This window comes from Elaeis guineensis, chromosome 14 (genome assembly GCF_000442705.2).
Source record: "Elaeis guineensis isolate ETL-2024a chromosome 14, EG11, whole genome shotgun sequence".
Lineage (NCBI taxonomy): Eukaryota > Viridiplantae > Streptophyta > Magnoliopsida > Arecales > Arecaceae > Elaeis > Elaeis guineensis.
In genome coordinates, this window is record NC_026006.2 from 7669658 (window position 1) to 7693148 (window position 23491).

Below are 23491 nucleotides of genomic sequence, written 5' to 3' on the forward strand. Positions count from 1 at the left end.
GAGAAGGTCAGGAGTAGATGGTATGGCCCACGAGCTGTCTGAGGGGTCCACGGGCTGACATAGGTCGGAGGTGACGCAGGCTAGGTTCGACTGCATGCTGGGTCGGCCCAGGCGCGGGATATGCTTCCCAGGTTGGAGTGGCCCAGCGTGGGCATGCTCGCAGGTGGGCCCAGCATGGGTGCGCGGGTGGGTGCGCGCATGCGAACCCAGATTGAATTTGGTGCGATCCATGGTGGACCACATGGGATGGTGCAGTCCACGCGGTCGCTGTAGATTGGAGCGGTCCATAGTCCAAAAGTCATGGTGCACGGCCTTTCTTTGTGTGATCCGATGGCTGACGATGCTTGCGATGGTGATCCAATGGTCTAGAAAGATTTTAGACATGATTAGGGCTGATATGCGTGATTGGATGGCTCTGATATGAGCTGGTTACGATCGAATGGTCCAGAAAGATTCTAGGGTTTGATTTGAGCTTAATATCTTAGGAAAACATAGTGTTGGTGATTCTGGAGTCTATATAGCTCCGATTGACGAACTGTTTATTGTGTTGGATAGCTGATGACATCCTGATCATGTAGAGAGACTTTTTGAGAGATTTTAGAGAGCTTTTATGAGAATTTTGAGACTTCTTGTTGAGAGATCTTTGTACAAGGATTAAGTTCCTCTTGTAACTGTTTGATTTTTTTTTCTTATAGTGAAGTTTGCACGCTCTGTAGAGATAGGTTTGAGGCTAATTAACATTACCTTGATTTATTTGTGATATTTTTTTCTCTTTTTCTTTTTTCTTTCACTCCCAACAAGTGGTATCAAAGCACAACAATTGGTATCAGTGTTGGAATTTCATGTCGGGGCATGTATCTATGTTTCAAATTTTTTTTTCTAAACAATACAGCAGAATAGAAGATTAAATTATCTTTTAATCTTAATCATGCATGTATAAAATATAGAACACAAAGATCTATTTTATATGTCGAAATTGAACACATGTTGAATTTTTGCTGAAATTCAATATGTGATCCAATCACATATCTTTTTCATAATTTCTTTCTTCAAATCTGGATATGGAAGAGAGTAGGTTCTTCCTTAATCATGTAAGTATCCGACCTCTACAGGTATCCACTCAAAGTCAGTTGAAAATAGTCCACTTTGGTATTGATCTTTTTTTCTTTAAGAACAATCACCCTGTGAATCTGAACGAAGCCTGAATCGTAATCAACTCTTTGATTTTTTTCTTGATTTTTTTCTTTTCTTCTTCTCTTACTCTTCTTTCTTTGATTATGAAGCAATCAAGATTTGAAAACCAGCAAGCAAGGAGACACCCAAGCTTCTCTTGGGCATAGAGATGTTGGACGCCCAACACCTTTGGGCGTTGGAACCTTAGGGGAGAAGAGAGGGAGAAGAGAAAGGGGGTGTGGGGAGCTCTTATGGGAGGCATGAGCTGCTGGAAATCAGATATAAGGAGCCTTAGTGAAAGCCCCTTTAAATAGACAAAAGGTTTGAATCTTATTCAAAACCAAATAGCCCCTTAATATAAATCTTACTTGCATTAGAAATCCTTATTCCCTTAGTTATTTGACCACCTTTAAGAGATCCATTAGGCATCAACTATTGGAGCCTTTGCACCTACTTTTTCACATGTCACATGGTACTTATGGGATGCCCCAATTTGATCCCACATGCTCTCTTTTAAGTAGACATGCCCAACTTGATCAAATCAAGTGGCGCCTCATGCTAATAATGAAAGAAATTGATTAAGGATTTGAATCCTTAATTCATATGATCCAAAATCCTAGGCATCCAACAATTGGAGCCCAATGAATCTAATTTATTAAGATTATTAGCAGATAATTAATTTAAATTAATCTTATCAAATAAGTAATTCAAGTGTAAAGAGAAAATTGGGTCCACCCATATGCTAGCAAGGTTATCCTGAATCTAATAGGATTTTTCTAAATCCAATTGAGACTTCATAAGTTCAATTACTTATTTTAGGTCTAATCCCTTTATTGTGTAACCTCATAGGTTCAATTCTATCTGATAGTGAAATATACAATGATCTCTATCAAAGTATCATCGAAATTTTTTTTAATGGATCAGAATAATTTAACTCTGACTCATTAAGAATTGTCGATCTTGAGCAACCTTAGTAAGCTCTCACAATCCATCAGTAACACCTAGAAGTATATAGTGGCAACTCAGTAGAATCAAAAAATAACCTCAAGGTGTAGTTAATATGTGATTTAGTCCCTCTATCGTGAGTCCCGACTAAATGACAGGTCATGGATAAATCATCAAAATTCATCATCAGTCATATGATAGATTCGATCAGCTTAAATTTAATTATGATCCTTATAGAAATTTTTTTCTATCAATTATACTGTTGTGGCCACACACTCTCAGACTTAGTCTCTCAAATCTCATAAAATTATTTTCTCTATCAAGGTCGATTGATTCCGTCTAGATGTGCACCCTACTCCTACAGTGAATCAACTATTGCCAACATCCAATATAAGATCTCAATGAGACCATATTTATATATCAGTCAAACTCCAGTAGTCTTACTGTGAGCAATCGTACCATCATAAATTCAAAGATCATTCACACAACTACAGCATCAAGACAATCATTGACAATCGATTAAAAATTTAAATGATCTCTCGTATGGTCACGCTCAGTACTAGTTATTCTCTAACAACTACTCACATTCATCACTCAGTATCTCTACACTATAGATCAGAGACTCATCTATCCTAAAAAAAGTGATCTGTGCATCGATCTATCTAGATCGATCACTATCCTCATGATGATACTATGATAGTGAGCATTTAGGAATTAATTATACATGCCACTAATATTGAAAAATATGTCCCAAAATCAATCATCAGCCTGTTGATGGTTGTGCTATTTGATGTAATTATATATAAATTAATTAATAAAATATTTATTTGATAATTTTTATCATAAGCTTGTCCATCTTGTATATTGAACGTCTGTGTTATGATGAAAATCCTTAGGACTTTTAAAATTGATAAAGAAGGATTTATCGTTTAGTCCTTGAATGAGTTTGTGATCAAATGATATGCTATTACTAGGATGATATACATATTAAGTGTAGGTCGTTGTGTGCCATATATCGTTGGTCATCCTCTTAACCAGGAGCGTGGAGATTCTGGTATGGTATACAGGTGAAATATAGGAGTAGATTTCACTGAACGTGCCAGCTCTGGAGTACTCTGCTATCAAGAGTCACTTTGAAGGGATATGGGTATAAGTGTCCTTCCGATCTGAGATCACCACGGTGACTTGCAAGCAACTCACTGTGCTTTGGTGCCAGACTACCTGAATTTTTAACTCAGGATCGAAAGATTTTTAGGCATAGTCAAGTACTTATGAAGTCGGTGCGTGAGTCAAAATGGAATTGACCACTCCAAGAGATTAGAGAGAATGCTTTGTGTTTCAATTTAGTAAGACCTTGGCTAGGACAATCCTTGTGAGGAGTCACAGATTTTATTAGGTTGAGATACATAATGAATGTACTATTAAGAGTTGACAGTTTAAACTCTAAGTCATCCTAGCATTAAGGGTCAAAGAGATGAATTATATGGTAACTATATATTAAAATAGGTTCTTGAGTGTTGATTTACATACATTCGGCTTATCCAGATGTCGGGTACCATTGCTAGATGATTACTCCGATTGGTACAGGAATCAGTTTCTGTGCTACCAACTTAGGTTCGAACCTATGGGGTCACACACATTAGAAGTTTCTCTCCAGTCATATGGTTAATCTGAAGAGTTTTAGTGGATGGAGACTCTATTGGAGAGTTCCACTAGACGGAGACTCTAGAGAAGAGTCCCACTAGACGGAGATTCTATCATTAATGGAGGATTAATTAATGATTAGATCACTAATTAACTTAATTTGATTGAGTATTAAAGTCTGGATCAAGTTTGATTGAATTGGATTCAATCAATTCAAATCTGATTAGGTTATGAGATGACCTAATCGGTAAGGAAGAAATGATCCTGATTTGATCGGATCTATGGCTCAATTAATTTATTAATTTAATCAAATTTAATTAAAATTATAGAAGCTTAATTAGATTAGATTTATCATATTTTATTTAGATCTAATTAGATGGGTTTGAGAAATCCAATTGGTTAAATCCTAGAGTCCTAAATGAGTGGGACTCTCTCTCTTGCACCACCCAAATTGTCTCACACCTTTTCTTATTGCACAAAATTAGTTTGTGTGTGAGAAAATCAAAAATTTATCCTTATTTTGTCATCTATTAAGGATAGGATTTGGTTAGTTTTGATTTGAATTCAAAATGGTTTCAATTTTAACTTAAAACCTTATCCATATCCTTCCACATATTGGCTATTTTTGAAGGGGCCTATTGTGTGCGAGAAAAGAAAATATTTTTAATAGTTTTTTATGTTTAATTTTCTTTAGTAAGTCTCTCTTTAAGTTAGATAAAGGTGAAAAAAGTTGGAGTCAAATTAAAATTCAAAATGATTTGAATTGCAACAAACTCCAGCCCTTATCCTGTCTTATCTGGTTTGTGCAACAGGCATAAAAAGGTCATAATTTTGTACACCAAACAAAGAGAGCTTTTCATCATGAGATATTAGAGAGAAAGAGAGTCGAAAATACTTCTTTGGGGCATGTGGTTTGGGTGCGTTTCCTTCTTCCTTGGCATGAACAAAAGAGGAGATCGATCTCCTCTCGAGTGAGCGACCTAGAACTATTCTAGAATTTTGGGTGAGAGAAAAATTAAAGAGAAGAGAGTCTTCATCAAATTTTTCTCCACTATCTAGTGTCCCCTCTGATCCATCTTTGACATTGAAAAGATTCGAGGTGATCAAAGGAAGAGACCAAATCAGATCTGTCATCAGAAGCCGACTGTACGAGCTAGCACTCCCACGGAGGGCTGATCGGTCTGAGAAATTCATGTGGACCATCCGTAGAGGTCTGACACTTGTGCAGCTGCGAGCGATCAGAGAAAACTTTTAGATCTATATGCCCAATTATGGAGATCGACTACCCATGCTCAGGTATTGAGTTTGGAATCCTAGAAGTGGTAGATTAAATCTATCACTAATTACTGTTCTTGTTCAAATGCTTGTAATATTAGATTCAGACTTTTATGCATATAAATTTATATTATAAATCTATTTATAGAAGTTTTAAGATCAGATCTTATGTATATATTTGTAGATTAAATAGTTTAATCTAATATTCTTCTGCTAAAAATTTTGAAATGCATGCATGAAATCTCTGCGTGATCCTATAGTGGTATTAGAGCCAGATTGCTTATAACATGAATTTATTCTTGCATATAATCTGATTTTAATTATTTAGATTAGATTTAAATAATTAATTTAGTATCTGAGTAATATAGTAATCTGATTGGATAGATTCTCATAGCCATCCAATCATAGGAGAAATCAGGATATCACAACTCTATTTTTTCATTTGATGGGATCTCCTATGACGTGTAGGGGTGCTGCACGATCTTTTTCATGATGATGAATAATAAAAAAATTTTTAAAATTTTATTTTAGATTTGAAATAATATATATTAGATTTAAAATTAATATTTTGATCATTAGATGATTGATTGTGAAAATATTTTATAAAATTAAAAACTACTTTCAAACACCAAATCCGAACTCATGTCAGCTCAAAACTTAATTGAGAATCAAACGATCTAGATTTGAGAATCAAAGATCTAAGATAATAATTTCATAATTCATGGATTAATGGGTTAGCTCGAGTCAAGTCTATTTAACTGGGTTAGACCTAGAGTTAGAAATTATTGATAATGGATCATATTAGTAATTGATCAAATCTATTTAAAAGTTAACTCTGATTAGATCAATTTCTTCTCTTGATCAATTTCAATAGTTATAGTTGGTCATGCAGGAATAGATCTAGGATTTCAGGGTTAGATCTTAAAACTTTTTCAAAATCATGAAGCGGAAGACTAAAATAAATCAAAATTTATTTTATAAAATCAGAAAATTTCTAGATCTAAGATCCTATTACATGATTATTACATGGTATTAAATCAAAAATTAAAATATATAGAGAATGAGCTACATATTGATCATATCAACATGTTTCTATGCTACATCTAATGTATGTAATAAACAATAGATCAGATCTATTACCTTGCAAGTTAGACATTCTAACCTTGCTGATCCGGATTTGAGGATGATGTTGCAAGCCACACATACATCTGGCCTTTAGGAGTCATCCACACGAGCCCATGAATCTCGATCAGAAGTTCTGCTCCAGAAAATCAGCACAGTATGCTAGTACTGCGCTAATCCTTCTTCAATGGTTGATCAGGTGCCTCCTTCTTTTTGATTTGGACTCTTTCAAAGATGAGAAGTAGGAGGAGGAGTTTCAGATCTGAGACACTCTCAGAAAACTCAAGATGGAGGAAGGAAAGAGATGAACACAACAACCCTAGAAAAAGACCATCTTCTTCTTCTTTTTACTCTCTCTAGACACCCTATGTTGTGACTATTATATCTCCACGCCCCAACCTTCTTTCTTTCTAATTTTTGGATGCCCCAATCTCTCTTTTATCTATTTTTTGCAAAAATTTTATGAAGAAATTTATTTTATATAGAGAGGTATGATAGAGTCCTTATCTAGGTCAAATACCTAGTCAAGATTTATCCAAACATGGCAAGATAAGGGGCGCCCAACTCTTGGGTGCCCCCTCCTTATTTTTGTGTGTGGACCAACAACAAAGGGCACCTATCAAGTGCCATAAAAGTCATGAAAATTTCAGAAAAAATTTGGATAAAATCGGTGCAAAAAGGAAAGAGTTTTGGATTTCTAAAACTCTATCTCATAGAATTTGAAATCCAAACTTATTTCTACTTTGATTTGATCCACAACCATCTTTCATGTAAGAAAGAAGAGAGAAAACCTTTTGGACATGGTGAAGACCTGGGAGAGGATTTTTGTCGCATAAAATAAGAGAGAATTGGTATGGAATAAGAGAGAGGGCGTGGGGGGCTTATGTGGCGCAAGGTAGAATCCTAGTCTTACTAGGATTCTATCTTATGACTTGTTTTAATTTGGTTTCTCAAATCAAATTAAACCAAAATTAGATCAACCTAATTAAAATAGATATTAACCTAATTAAAAATCTAATTTAATCAGATTAAATTAGATTTAAATCTATTTTAATTTTTTAATCAAATTAAAAATTAGGTTGACCCAAGTCCTAATTGAACTATGACTAGTTTTTTCTTGCACTTGGCTTATCCAATAAATTAATTGGACTTGATCCAATCAAGCCTAAACTAAATCTAATTAAATCATATTCAATTAGACTTAATCTCAGTCCATTGACTTAATCAATTTAAGTCAATTAGCAATCGAATTGCTAATCGATCCTCCTGTAATACTTGCACTAGGTTAAATGTCAAACGTATTAATTATTGAATCCTAGAACGATTCTTAATCGTTGATCAACCATCCGATCGGATTGTGAACTCTAATATGTGTGACCTCATAGGTCCGAACTTAAGTCGGTAGCATAGGAATAAATTTTTGTACTAATCAAAGTGACCATCTAGTAATAGTACCCGACGGTCGGATAGGTCGAATGTGTAGAACAACATCTTTAGAACCCATGTGGATATAGTTTTCATATAATTCATCCCCTTGATCAAAATAATCATAGGATACCTCAGAGTTTAACTGTCAACTCTGATCAGGTTGTCCATATTATATTTCAAAATATCAAATCCATCTGATGGATTACCCTGGCCAAAGTTTTGCTAAATTGAAATACAGCGACTTATTGTTCTCCAACTATTAGAGTGGTCAATCCCATCTCGATTACACTCTGACTTCGTAAGTACTTGACTTTGCCTAGAAGCCTTCCATCACTGAATTAGAAATTCAGTTAGTCCAGTACCAAAGCACAGTGAGTTGCTTGCAAGTCACTGAGGTGATCTCAGGTCTAAGAGATACTTATATCTATATCCCATCAGAGATATTCTCGACAGTAGAATGCTCTGGAGTTGGATACGTTCAATGATGATGTACCCTTATATCTCACCTGTATGCCATACCAGTGTCTCCACACTCCTTAGTTAAGAGGACAACCAACCCATATGGCCTACAGCGACCTATGCTCGATTGAAGCTGTCATCCTTATTAACAGCCTATCATTTGATCGTGAACAATTTTAAGGACTAATCGATAAATCCTCTCTTTATCGAACTTAAATAGTCCTAAGGACTTCATCATAATAACGAAGTTCGTTAGAAGATGAAAACTTATGATGAAAATGCTAAAAATATATTTTATTTATTAATAAATTAATTACAATACTTGGTTGCTCAACTGTCAACAGCTTGATGATTGACTTTTGGGACATATTTTCTAACAACTCTCACTTGTCCTAAAGCCACTCAGTACAGTATCTAATACCCATCTTTGACTTGTGGTTGTTGAACTCCTTTATCGCCAGGGCTTTAGTGAAGGGGTCGGCCAGATTCTCTTTTCTATCAATCTTCTGAAGGTCGACGTCACCTCGATCTACGATCTCTCAGATCAGGTGGAAGCGGCATAAAATATGCTTCGTCCGCTGGTGTGCTTTGGGTTCCTTCGCCTAAGCTATGGCTCCAGTGCTGTCGCAGTAGAGCAGGATCGGACCATCGAGGGAGGGTGCTATTCCAAGCTCGGTGATGAATTTTTGCAGCCACACAGCTTCCTTCACGACATCTGATGCTGCGATGTACTCCACCTCACAAATAGAGTCTGTCGTAGTATGCTGCTTGGAACTCTTCCAGCAGATGGCTCCACCATTCAGAGTAAAGATATAACTTGACACGCTTCTGTTGTCATCATGGTCAGATTGAAAGCTGGAGTCTGTGTGTTAGATGTGTGTCCTAGATGTCAGATTAGCTGACACATTCCTGTATAAATCTAAGGGCAAATTTATAATTTTGACTATAAATGAATAAAATGATTATTTTACTATCACATTGTGTACATTATGTCTGTGATACATCCTTTGAGTTAGTAGGAATATTAATTTATATTTTCAAAAGTTGAAAATTTAAGGCATGAATTTACATAACTAACTCATAAACAGCTCCTGACCATAGGATCATCATGAGGATGGTGATCAATCTGGAAGGTTGATGTACGATCGCTTTCTTAGGATAGATATGTCTTGAGTCTATGGTGTGGAGACACCAGAGCGAGAGTACATGTATTCATTGAGAATGAGAGTACTGAGCGTGACCACCTCGAGCAGTCATAAGGAAGTCTACCTTCTCATCGATGACTAGCTCGATGCTGCAGCTGTGTGTCTAGTTCTTTGACTTGAGGTATATCGACAGTTCACCTTGAGTGTGTTATAGTTTGACTACACCATAACTCGATCTCCTAGCTATTCGAAATTCTGAAGTGTATGTTGGCTGTAGCATATTCATTGTAGGAACCAAATCGCACCAAGATGGGACTATCAACCTCGGTAGATGAGAGTAGTCCTATGATGATCGAAAGATCAAGTCCTTAAGCCCATGGCCATGACAGAGTAAAATAATAGAAAAGAGTTTTTCATTAGGATTTCACATCGGACTCGGATCGATCGATTGATTCATATGACTGATGTTGGGTTTGACGAGTTCACCTTAACCCTAATTCAGTCGGGACTCATGATAGAGGAACTCAATCACACAGGTAGCTGCATCGAGAGGTTCATCTTCATTTTTGATGGGTTGCCACCATATACTGCTAGGTGTCACTGGTGGATTTTGGGAGCCATTAGAATGATCTTGATGATCGATCATTGAATCAGAAGAGTTTTGGTCCATCGAAAGGAGTTTTGATGATGTCGATGATGAGATCACGACATGTCTCATTACCATACAAAAATGAACCTAACTGAATCACACAAATAAGAGTTAGGGTCTAGATGTCATCAATTGAGCAAGCCCAGTTCGATTGATTTGGATTAGATCCAATTAGGTTCAAGAAAATCGTGCTAGCACACGATTGAGCCTAACTTTCTCCTCGTGTAATCTTTTCTATCTCGACTGAGCCAAATGTGATTTGACTCACCCAGAGAACCTTGAGAAGGTTTCTCTCAGTTTGACTGGAGCTAGTCCAGCTCAGAAAGGACTTATTTTAATTTATAAAATGAATTTAAGACAAACACCTGTTAATTCCTACCATCTATCATTTTTCGTTTTAGGACATCGGTCAAACGTTGACCCATGGACCTTGGACTGAAGGTCACTTGACAAGAGGTCATTGGAGAGTTTTTGTGGAGTGTCCACCTACTAAATTAAGCCTCAAAGTGGGCTCCATAATCAGATTAGGCATGCGCCCCAATTGGATAAAGATCAGAGTCCCATGAGATGAGGACTCTGATGCCTTGATCAATTCAAACTGTTGGGCGCCAACCTCACTGGGCTTATCCAGTGTTGGCGCCAACAGTAGGAGAAATTATGGAGATTCTTATCTGATGTGATTAGATGACATCACTCCATCAATCAAAATTTTTCAAAATTAATTAAAATTTTTTGATTGATCGAATGATGTGGCACTGCATGGCGCAGCAGGGTCTATTTAAACCCTATCTACGCCTAGGGTTAAATGATGATGCGCCATACTCAGCAAAAGCCTAAACCCCTCCACCTATCTATGCCCCCTCTAGTCCTCTCTCTCCCCTCTTCACACCCAAGAAGTTGGGCATCCATCTGGTGCTTATCCAAGGCGTGGTGGCGGCTTGATTAGGAGGCTACAGCAATCTGTCGAGAAGCCGCTGCTCCAACTTTAGAAGATCTTTTAAAGAACTTCCAGATCAGATCTAGATCTAATTTTTGGAGCAAAGATTTGTGAGGAGAAGATCCAGATCCTACTCGAGTAGATATCGGTAAAGGCCAGATGACTGCATGGCTAAATCAGAACCTCGAGCATCGCTGCGATCATCTATAGGGTAATCAAATTACCCTAGAGGTATTTCTGTATTCCTCATATTTTCAGATTTAATTTTAGATTTAATATCAGATAATAGAAACTAGATCTAATATATTTTAAATCTGAAATAATTGTAGGATATTTTTAAAATATTATATCCCAGATCTCATTAGATCTGGAAGATCCTACAGCGGAAAAAGCTAGTTTTTCCTTCAACTGGTATCAGAGCCAGGTTGATGGCTCTATTTCAGATCTAATTTAGATCTAATTTTTATTTTTATTTATCTGATATTGATGAATTTCAGATGTCACATCCGATGTGATAGGATCTGAAATCAAAAAAATTAAAATTAAATCTAAGTAGATCTAAGATATATGAGATGCATGACTAGACTAGGAGTAGTTTAATCTATGAATAGTCTTATAATTTTATATTTTAATGTGATTAAAATATAAATTAGATCTAATTTATTCTTTATTTTTTTGATATTATAAATGTTATATTCAGATCAAAAAATAAAAAATAAAATTTTAATTAATACATAAGATTGATCTATTGCATGCCTAGACTAGTTGTAGAATTGTTCTAGTAACTGTCTAGAATAGATTTCATATTGAATAGTTCAACTTAAATCTTATTTTCAAGATATTGTATGTGATGTATCAGATCTGAAAGCATGCTAATTAGATCAGATTTTAATACATGAGATGTATGCAAAGCATGTATAAGTTAGATCTGAAATTATATATGTGATATGTAACTTAGATCTAACTAGTTTTGTAGTTAAATTAATAATTCTGATTAAGATGTTCCTCATGGCCATCTGGTCATAAGAATAAAGTAGGATTTAAGACTCTCTCCTCCCATTCAATGGGGTGTTCTTATGGCGTATAGGGGTGCTGCGCGTTCATCCTTAATCAGAAATTAAATTTACTTTTCTGCAAAATCTTAGATCCTGAAACTCTAGGATTTATTTTACATGTTTTATTTATGAACCCAAAATTTGATTAATGAATCAAGCTTATGAAATCAAATTAGGTCTAAAATTGAAAATTTTAGATCTAAGTCATTTTCATAAAATTAGGTTCGGAATTGGGTAGCTCAATTAGGTCTAGCGATTGATCAAACCGAATCAAAAGTTGGTTAAGTGGGATCATGAAAGCTAATAATTGACCAGCCTAATAGGATTAAGTCTAGTTCAAGGTCGAATCACATTCAGATATGACTCGATCAAGCTAAGACCTAATTTGGCTCAATGGTTAGAGCCTGGATTGTAGGCTAACCCAATTGATTCTGGTTCGACAATTTGGTGTCTAAGGTAAGTTGGGCAGATATGATTGACTGATTTTTAATTGAGAGCTACTCGACTCGAATGCATTTTTATCGAGTTAATGGTATATTCCTTCCACCGGTCTCACTTACCTGGCCATATGTGTCGACCCAGTTCTGATTTGAGGTGGCTAACAATTTGGGCTAACCCATGCCACTAGGTTAGTCATAATTGTTATGACTATGTTAAGTCAAGTTTAATGAGATCTAAATCAAATCTCTCTAAAAAAATATTAAGTCTAAGATCTTCCACCATTGTGGACGTGCGGATCCTTCCCGGGGTTAATTATTCTCGACTGGTTACAGTGGCTCAGTTGCATCGGGAAGATGCAACCATGTCCATTAGGCATTGGATGCTACGGATTAGAGGATGGGTTGTGCTCAATATTTTAGATACGGTGAGGGACCCAATCAGGAATCTAGTTCATGCAAATGGTAGGTCTGACTTAACTAAGGATTGGAGCAATATTTCGGGCACGGTGAGCTTCATGAATTAGAGATCAAATTTTGGGTGCACTATGATTAGAGAATTATTAGATAAATATTATCCACTCATCGGTTGACCCATCACCAATAACTGTTAGGTGAGGTGGTGAGCCAGTCGGTGAGACCGCACCACCCACTAGAAATCACTAATTATGAAGATTTTCACATCTCTACCTAGGGAGTGTAGGGATCTGAGAAAATAGTGAGAGCCTAATTTATTTAAAAATAAAACCTCTAAATAAATTGGTTAAGTCTGATTACAAAATCTAACTAGAAACTTTTGACTCTCTACAGAAAATATGTCTGCGTCCAACCCTCTGACCAAAATACTAGACACCCACAGATTGACTGGACCCAATTTCAAGGACTAGTTGAGGAACTATAGAATTATTCTGGGCTCTGAGAAACTGACTTATGTCTTGGATCAGGACCCACCTACCATGCCAGCATGTCCGACTGCTGAACAGAGAGCGTCTCTGAAAAAGTGGACGGATGACGATAACAAAGTCAGGTACTACATGTTGGGTGCCATGTCTGATGACTTGCAGCACTAGCATGAGAATATTATGACTATCCGTCAAATATTGGCTCCCCTACAAGAGTTGTTTGGTAAACAAAGTCGTGCAGCCAAGTATCAAGTCTGCCAAAGACTTTTTAAGGCTAAAATACATGATGGGCAGTCAGTCCAAGATCATTGTTTGATGATGATCAAAGATCTTGAGGAGCTTGAAAAACTCGATGTCATCTTAGACAGAGATTTTCAGATTGATGTGATCCTTCAGTCCTTATCTGACGCATATGGTTAGTTCATCATGAACTTTCATATGCATAAGATGCAGTGTACCTTGACTGAGTTAATAAACATATTGGTTATGGCTGAGCTTTCTTTGAAGGGTTCAAAAGGCTCAGTCCTTACTGTGGAGAGGACTTCTTTCAAGAGAAAGTCTTTTAGAAAGAAGAAGAAGTCTGCGAAGAAGCAGAAGGTGGATGGGAAGAAGAAGAAGACGGAACCGAAGAAGAAGGCTGCTAAAAAGAGAAAATATTTTCACTGCAATTCAGACGGCCATTGGAAGTGAAATTGTCCTCAGTACCTGGCTAGCCTGAAGAACAAGAAGGATGGTCCTTCTGGAGGTATGCTTGTTATAGAATTTAATCTTATGGTTTCTTTTGCATCCAATTGGATACTTGACTCTGGTTCTAGTGCTCATTTGTGTACTTCTATGCAGGATCTTGAGGAGAGCAGGAGGCTGAGGGATGGGGATATGATCCTACGCATCGAAAATGGAGCAAGAGTTGCTGCTGTGGCCGTGGGAACCTACCCTCTGCGATTACCGTTATGATTAGATTTAGTTCTTAGAGATTGTTATTATGTACCTACAGTAAGTAGGAATTTGATTTCTATTTCATGTTTAGCACAAGAAGGCTATATGATTAGCTTTCATAAGGATCATTATAACATATTTTTTGAAAATAATAAAGTTGCAAATGATTTTCTTATTAATAATCTCTATCAGCTACATATTGATGTATCTGTATTTAATATCGAGCAAAATATGAATGCCATAAGAATTAAAAGGCCTAGAGATAGTCTAAATGATAGGTATCTGTGACACCTAAGGCTAGGTCATATAGCGGAAGACAGGGTTAACAAATTGGAGAAATCTGAGCTGTTGAGTCTGTTGACTTTCGAGTCATATCCAGTTTGTGAATCATGTCTTCAAGGCAAAATGACCAAGCTCCCTTTTATAGGACATGGGAAAAGGGCCACAGACCTACTTGTCCTAGTACATACAGATGTGTGCGGCCTATTTGATGTACCGGCTAGAGGCAACTATGTCTACTTCATTACCTTTAACGATTATATATCTAGGTACGGATATGTGTTTCTAATGAAACACAAGTCTGAAGCCTTTGAAAAGTTCAAAGAATTCAGACATGAGGTAGAAAAACAAACAGGAAAGCCCATTAAGGTTCTTCGATCAGATCGAGGAGGTGAATACCTTAATCAGGAGTTTCTAGACTATCTTAAAGATAATGACATAGTCTCTCAATGGACTCTACCTGGAACGTCACAACTCAACGGAGTTTCAGAATGGAGAAATCGGACCCTATTAGATATGGTCTATTTCATGATGAGCTTCACAGACCTCTCTGAGTTTTTTTGGGGACATTATCTCATGACAGCAATATATGTATTGAATAGGGTTCCCTCTAAAACCATTCCTACCATACAGTATGAGATATGGCATGGTAAGAAGCCAAGTCTGAGTCATCTCAGAATTTGGGGTTGTTCAGCTCATGTCAAGAGACAGCAGACGGACAAATTAGAGTTTAGGTCTTTTAGAACTCGGTTCATAGGATATCCTAAAGAGTCATTAGGATACTATTTTTATATTTTGAAAAACTACAATGTGATTGTGAGTCGACATACTACTTTTTTTGAAAAATAGTTCATTCAAGATGGTGGCATCGAAAGAATAATTAAGCTCAAGGAGAATGTCTCCCAAGAGTAACGAGCTAAGGAACCTGAGGAACCCAATCAATTAGAACTAGTCCTAACACAACCTCTTCCACCTCGTAGATTGACTAAGATTTTTCGTTCTCCTGAAAGGTACTTAGGTACTATACAAGAGGATGTAGAGAAAATGTTCCTCACGAGAAATAGGGCTCATGGTGATGACCCCAAGACCTATGACGAGGTGATATCAGATATCGACTCTGAGAAATGGTTAAAGGCAATGAGATCAGAAATTGACTTGATGCACTCAAACCAAGTCTGGATCTTGGTAGATCCACCTAAAGGTATTGTACCTATTAGGTGTAAATGGATCTTCAAGAGAAAGATAGGTGTAGATGAGAATGTGGAGACATTCAAGGCTAGGCTCGTAGCGAAAAGTTATAGTCAGCATGAAGGTATTGACTATCAGGATACCTTTTTGTCCGTAGCCATGCTAAAATTCATCCGCACATTGCTTACTGTTGCAGCCTATTTCTATTACGAAATATGACAGATGGACGTGAAAATGGAGTTCTTAAATGGATATCTTGAGGAAGATATCTATATGGAATAGTCGTTTGGTTTCACATCCAGTGATGATGATCACAAGATTTGCAAGCTACAAAGGTCCATTTATAGACTTAAGCAAGCATCTCGGAGCTGGAATACTCATTTCAATGATGTGATCAAAATGTTTGGTTTCATCAAGAATGATGAGGAACCATGTGTGTTCAAGAAGGTCAGTGGGAGCGCAATTGTCTTCCTCTTACTGTATGTAGATGACATCCTCCTAATTGGGAATGATATTTCCATGTTGACCTCAGTCAAAATATGGCTGTCTAAGGAGTTCTCTATGAAAGATCTAGGAGAGGCATCCTTTATACTGAGTATTAAGGTCTATAGAGATAGACCAAATAGGATGCTGGGACTTTCACTGAAGATGTACATAGAGGAGGTGCTAAAAAGGTTTAGCATGAAAAATTCCAAAAGTGGTTTAGTACCTTTTAGACATGGCATTCATCTCTCCATGAAGATGTGCCCTAGCACACCTGAGGAGATTGAACGCATGAGCAAGATCCCTTATGCTTCGGCAATAGGGAGCCTCATGTATGCCATGCTATGTACACGACCTGATATAGCCCATGCTGTGAGTGTCACAAGTAAGTATCAGTCGAATCCAGGCAAAGAGCACTGAACTTCTGTGAAATGTATCCTTAAGTACTTGAGAAGGACTAAAGATATATTTCTAGTCTTTGGGAACGAAGAACTCCAGGTTTGGAGATTTACAGACTCAGACTTTAGGTCTGATATAAATGATTGAAAGTCGACATCTGGGAGTCTGTTTATTTGCAATGGTGGTGCAGTTAGCTGGAAGAGTTCCAAGCAGACGGTGATTGCTGATTCCACCATGGAGGCAGAGTATATTGCTGCATCGGAAGCTGCGAAGGAGGCATTCTGATATAAAAAGTTTGCCGCAGAGTTTGGAGTGATGTCATCGGATGCTGTCCCTCTTTACTGCGACAATAATGGCACCATAGCCCTGGCTAAGGAGCTAAGATCTCATCAGAAGTCCAAACATATCGAGCGGCAATTCCATCTGATCCGTGATTATCTCGAAAAAGATTATGTCGAGGTTAAGAGAGTTGACTCCATAGACAATGTGGCAGACCCACTGACAAAGCCATTAGACCAGCAGAAGATTGAAGCCCACTTTGAGAAGATGGGACTTAGATATGCAGCCAATTGGCATTAGGTCAAGTGGGAGTTTGTTAGATGTGTGCCCTAGATGCCAGATTGACTGACATATTTCTGTACAAATCTAAGGACAAATTTATAATTTTGACTATAAATGAATAAAAGGGTTATTTTACTATCATATTGTGTACATTATGTCTGTGATACATTCTTTGAGTTAGTAGGAATGTTAATTCATATTTTCAAGAGTTGAAAATTTAAGGCATGAATTACATAACTAACTCATAAACAGCTCCTGACCATAGGATCATCACGAGGATGGTGATCGATCCGAAAGGTTGGTATACGATCGCTTTCTTAGGGTAGATATGTCTTAAGTCTACGATGTGGAGACACCAGAGCGAGAGTACAGGTATTCATTGAGAATGAGAGTACTGAGCGTGACCACCTCGAGCAGTCATAAGAAAGTCTATCTTCTCGTCGATGACTAGCTCGATGCTGCAGCTGTGTATCTAGTTCCTTGACCTGAGGTACATCGACAGTTCACCTTGAGTGTGTTATAGTTTGACTACACCATAACTCGATCTCTTAACCATTCAGAATCCTAAGGTGTATCTTGGTTGTAGCATATTCATTGTAAGAACCAAATCGCACCAAGATGGGATCTATCAATCTCGGTAGATGAGAGTAGTCCTATGATGATCAAAAGAACGAGTCCTTAAGCCCATGGCCATGGTAGAGTGAAATAATGAAAAAGAATTTTTCATTAGGGTTTCATATCGGACTCAGATCGATCGATTAATTCATATGACTGATGTTGGATTTGACGAGTTCACCTTAACCCTAATTCAATCGGGACTCATGATAGAGGAACTCAATCACACAGGTAGCTGCACCGAGAGGTTCGTCTTCATTTCTGATGGGTTGCCACCATATACTGCTAGGTGTCACTAGTGGATTTTAGGAGTAATTAGAATGATCTTGATGATCGATCATTCTAATTGTCTGAATCAAAAGAGTTCTGGTCCATCGAAAGGAGTTTCGATGATGTCGATGATGAGATCACGACATGTCTCATTACCATATGAAAATAAACCTAACTGGATCATACAAATAAGAGTTAGGATCTGGATGTCATCAATTGAACTAGCCCAGTTATTGATTTAGATTAGATTCAATTAGGTTCAAGAAAATCATGCTAGCACACGATTGAGCCTAACTTTCTCCTCGTGTAATCTTTTCTATCTCGACTGAACCAAATATGATTTGACTCACCTAGAGAACCTTGAGAAGGTTTCTCTCGATCTAATTGGAGCCAGTCCAGCTCAGAAAGGACTTGTCTTAATTCATAAAATGAATTTAAGACAAACACCTGCTAATTTCTATCACCTGTCATTTTTCGTTTTAGGACATCGATCAAATGTTGACCTATGGACCTTGGACTGAAGGCCACTTGGCAAGAGGTCATTGGAGAGTTTTTGTAGAGTGTCCACCTGCTAAATTAAGCCTCAAAGTGGGTGCCATAATCAGATTAGGCATGCGCCCCCATTGGATAAGGATCAGAGTCCCATGAGATGAGGACTCTGATGCCTTGATCAATTCAAACTATTGGGCACCAACCTCACTGGGCTTATCCAGTGTTGGCACCAACAGTAGGAGAGATTGTGAGGATTCTTATCTGATGTGATCAGATGATATCACTCCATCAATCAAAATTTTTCAAAATTAATTGAAATTTTCTGATTGGTCGAATGATGTGGCACTGCATGGTGCAGCAAGGTCTATTTAAACCCTGTCTGTGCCTAGGGTTAAATGATGATGCGCCATACCCAGCAAAAGCCTGAAACCACTCCACCTCTCCATGCCTCCTCTGGTCCTCTCTCTCCGCTCTTCATGCTCAAGAAGTTGGGCGTCCATCTGGTGCTTATCCAAGGCGTGGTGGCGGCTTGATCAGGAGGCTACAACAATCTGTCGAGAAGCCGCTGCTCCAACTTCAGAAGGTCTTTTGAAGAACTTCCAGATCAGATCCAGATCTGATTTTTGGAGCAAAGATTCATGAGAAGAAGATGATCCAGATTCTGCTCGAGTGGATACTGGTAGAGGCTAGATGACTGCGTGGCTAAATCAGAACCTCGGACATCGCTGCGATCATCTACAGGGTAATCAAATTATCCTAGAGGTATTTCTGTATTTCTCATATTTTTAGATTTAATTTTAGATTTAATATTAGATAATAGAAATTAGATCTAATATATTTTAGATCTAAAATAATCGTAGGATATTTTTTGAAATATTCTGCCCCAGATCTCATTAGATCTGGAAGATCCTATGGCAGAAAAAGCTAGTTTTTCCTTCACTGTGAACCTCACAAGTTTCAGATCTGACTCGCCATAAACCAACCATTGGTCCTTAGTATTTCTCAAATACTTAAGGATGATTTTAACCACTTTTCAGTAGTTTTCTCCAGGATCAGATTGGTATCTACTCACTACTCCTAGTGAGTATGCCACATCTGGCCTTATACATGTCATGACGTACATGATAGATCTCAAGATCGAAGCATATGAGACTCTACTCATACGCTCTCTCTCTTCAGGAGTTGTTGGACAATCCTTCTTAGAGAAAGAAATTCTATGGCCTATCGGTAGATAGCCCTTCTTGAAATTCTCCATGCTGAACCTCTTCAGCACAGTGTCTATATACGTAGACTGGGATAATCCAAGCATCCTTTTAGATCTATCTCTATAGATCTTCATTCCTAGGATATAGGATGCTTCATCCAAGTCCTTCATGGAGAACTGTGATGACAATCAAACTTTTAATCCCTGTAGTATGGGGATGTCATTCTCGATTAAGAGAATGTCATCCATGTACAAGATAAGGAATACCACAACTGGACCATTTATCCATTTATAGATGCAGGACTCTTCTTCATTCTTAACGAAGCCATATGTTTTGATCACTTTATCAAAATGCATGTTCTAACTCCAAGAAGCTTGCTTCAATCCATAAATAGATCTCTGAAGCTTGCACACCTTGAACTCATTTATGGATGTAAACCCCTCAGATTGTATCATATACACCTCTTCGGTCAGCTCTCCATTCAGAAAAGCTATCTTTACATCCATCTACTAGATCTCATAATCCAGATGGGCAGCTATTGCAAGCATTATCCGAATGAATTTGAGCATTGTCACAGAAAAAAATATCTCGTCATAGTCAATACCATAACGGTGATGATACCCTTTGGCAACCAGACGGACTTTATAGATCTTCACTTTTTTGTCTGCACCCCTCTTTCTTTTGAAGACCCATTTACACCCAATGGGTTTAACCCCTTTAGGTGGGTCAACCAATGTCCATATATCATTGACCTTCATGGACTCCATTTTGGATTTCATGGCTTCAAGCCATTTTTCAGAATCAGGTCTCTGCATTGCATCCATATAGGTGATCGGATCCTCATCGTTCTCATCGAGTTCAATGGGATCACCATCCCGGACCAAGAAATCGTAGTATCTGTCTGACTGACGCAGTACTCTATCGGATCGCCTTAATGGTGCAAGTACATTGGGCTCCGGATCTGATCTAATCAAATCCGACTCAGGTTCAGCTGTTGGTGTCGGTCCTTCTACCTATTGAACTTCATCAAGTTCAACCTTAGAGGCAACGGTTTCTTCACCAAGGAACTGCTTTTCTAAAAAAATTACCTTAAGGCTGACGAACACCTTTTGTTCATTAGCATGATAGAAAAAAATATCCTTTGGTCTCTTTGGGGTACCCTATGAATGTGTATTTGTCAGACCTAGATTCGAGTTTATCTATAACTAACCGTTTGACATAGGTCGGGCACCCTCAGACCCTAAGGTGTGAAAGTGCTGGCTTACGTCCTGTCCATATCTCATATGGAGTCTTAATTACAGACTTACTTGAAACCCTATTTAATAGATAACAGGCCAATTCGAGTGTATATCCCCAGAAGGATATCGACAAGCTGGCAAAATCCATCATGGATCAGACCATGTCTAACAGAGTCTAATTTCTCCTTTCAGACACACCATTATGCTGTGGTGTTCCTAGAGGAATTCATTGGAAGAGAATCCCATTCTCTCCTAGGTATGTGAGAAACTCACCAGAAAGGTATTTTCCTCCTCGATTAGACCGAAGAGTTTTAATACTCTTTTCAGTTTATTTTTCTACTTCACTTCGGAATCGTTTGAACATTTCAAATTAATCCGACTTATATTTCATCAGATAGACATATCCATATTTAGATAGATCATCTGTGAAAGTGATGAAGTAGAAATATCCACCTCTAGCACTTGTGCTCATGGGCCCGCATACATCTGTATGTACTAGGCCCAAGAGCTCAGTAGCTCTCTCACCTTTTTCAGTAAAAGGTGACTTGGTCATTTTATCAAGAAGATAGGACTCACAAATTGAAAGTGATTCATAATCACTGACTTCGAGGATTCCCTCTTAAGTCAACTTGTTTATTCTATTATTGTTTATATGACCTAGCCTACAGTGCCATAAGTAGATATCTGACACACTATCTAATCTAGGGTGCTTGTCAGTAGAATAGGCTACGTTAACAGGTTGTGATAACATATACATACCATTGTTCAAATATCCGCAAAAAATAGTAACATCATTCATAATGATATTACAAACTTGTTTCTTTATTGAAATTTCATAATCATTTTTAGCCAGAAGGCCTACAAAAATAACATTTAAAAAGAAACTGGGACAGAAATGATAATTATTAAGAACAACGGTATGGGACTCAAATACAAGTTTCAAGATTTCTAATACTAGAATTGGAACTAGTCTTCCATCTCCAACATTCAGGAATCTCTCGCCTTGCTCAAATCTCCTACTGACCTGCAACCCCTGCAACAAATTGTAAATATGATAAGGGCTATCGGTATCCAATACCTAGTCAGTTATATTACAAATAGAGAAATTGTAAGGAATTATCATATAAATACCTTGCCCAGCAATATCTTGCTGCTTTCTCTGCCTGTTCGGGTCTAGGGAGGTAATGTACTGAGGATAGTTTCTCTTCCAGTGCCCCCAGTTCTTGCAAAAGAAGCATTCAACTTGACTCTTATCGGGCTTGATCTTTTTGGTCTGGCCCTGCACTGATGTCCCAGCCTAAACTTTAACCTTCTTCACTTTCTTCTTCTTGTTCTTCTTCCCTTTCTTAAAGGGTCAAGAACCAGAAGACGAACCTCCCACTAAGTTCACCGACTCCTTGTGGAGTTGGTGATCCTTCTCAAAGTTCTGAAGCAAACCCAGTAACCCGTGGTAGTTTACTTCAGGCTCTGTCATTTTATAATGAGTGAGGAATGGGAGATAAGACTTGGACAGCAAGTTCAGTATTGCATCTTTCCCAAGCTGCTCATGCAAGGAAAAGTCGAGATTACTCAAACACTTCATCAGCTCGATCATGTACAATACATGATCAGTGACAGAGGCACCATTCTGTATTTTGGCATTGAAGATGGTACAACTAGTCTTGTACCTCTCCATGTCATCGGGTGTGCCAAAGGCATCCTCCAACTCTTGAAGCATGTCCTTTGGCTGAGCCATCTCAAATTTGCGACTGAACCCATCGCTCATGGCAGCCAGCATGATGCAGCGCACCGTGGTCCGATCACTGAGCCACTTCTGGTAAGTAGCTCTGACTATTCCATGTGCATTGACAGCTGGCTCCTCAGGTGCAGGATCCGTTATCACATATAGGATCCGTTCATGCTCCAGAACTATCTTCAACTTTCGGTACCAGCTACCGAAGTTGGATCCCACCAACTTATCATTATCCAACAATGATCGGAGCAATAGGGAAGTGGCCATATCTACACAAAGAAAAATTATAACCTAATTAGTAATTGAATCATTAAACCTAAAGATTTGGACTTTAATCAAAAGATTTCTCCCACTATTTTATTCGAATTAGTAGCCTCTACCTCCAATTCGAGGAATTACCCTAATTTCTTAGTGGGTACTAGAATCCAGTTAGACTGCACACAAGCCCAACTTTGGTTGGTCAACCCATGTACATCTAAAGATAGGTTCATAACCAATTATTTCTCTAAACAATTTTTAGTAATTTTAATTTTATCCCAGTCCCTAATCAGTAGGCTTTGGCCTCCACTGAAAAGGTCTGGTTAGGTCCAACCATTAACATTATCATACTTGGCCCATCTAGCCAATGAATGATTAGGCCCAACTTTGGTTGGCTAACCTAACCACCACTTAGAAAGATACAGTCAAGAAATCATATTATGAATGATAATTCCATCAGTCGATAAGCACCAGGCCTTTGGACCTCCAATGATTATCCAACTGATGGATCCATTATCATCCACTTAATGGGAGGCTATGATCTAGTTATCACTATAATTATTTCATTTTAAGGACCTAACAATTTTAGAAGATTTAATTGATTTAGAGGATGAGATCAGATGAACCAGCTTATCATGATCCTCCCACTGGCTTCACCAAGTTA

At 37.9% G+C, this 23491-nt stretch overlaps 1 protein-coding gene across 1 annotated transcript in view; it reads left to right on the top strand.

The window, feature by feature from the left end:
• The window catches only part of LOC105034399 (uncharacterized), a 65064-nt gene extending 51188 nt beyond the window's left edge, over window positions 1–13876 (top strand). The window contains exon 4 of the mRNA XM_073248520.1: window positions 13679–13876. Within this exon, the coding sequence (XP_073104621.1) occupies window positions 13679–13861 (183 nt within the window). The 3' untranslated portion in view covers window positions 13862–13876. The remainder of the gene's footprint in view (window positions 1–13678) is intronic.
• The last annotated feature ends 9615 nt before the right edge of the window (window positions 13877–23491 follow it).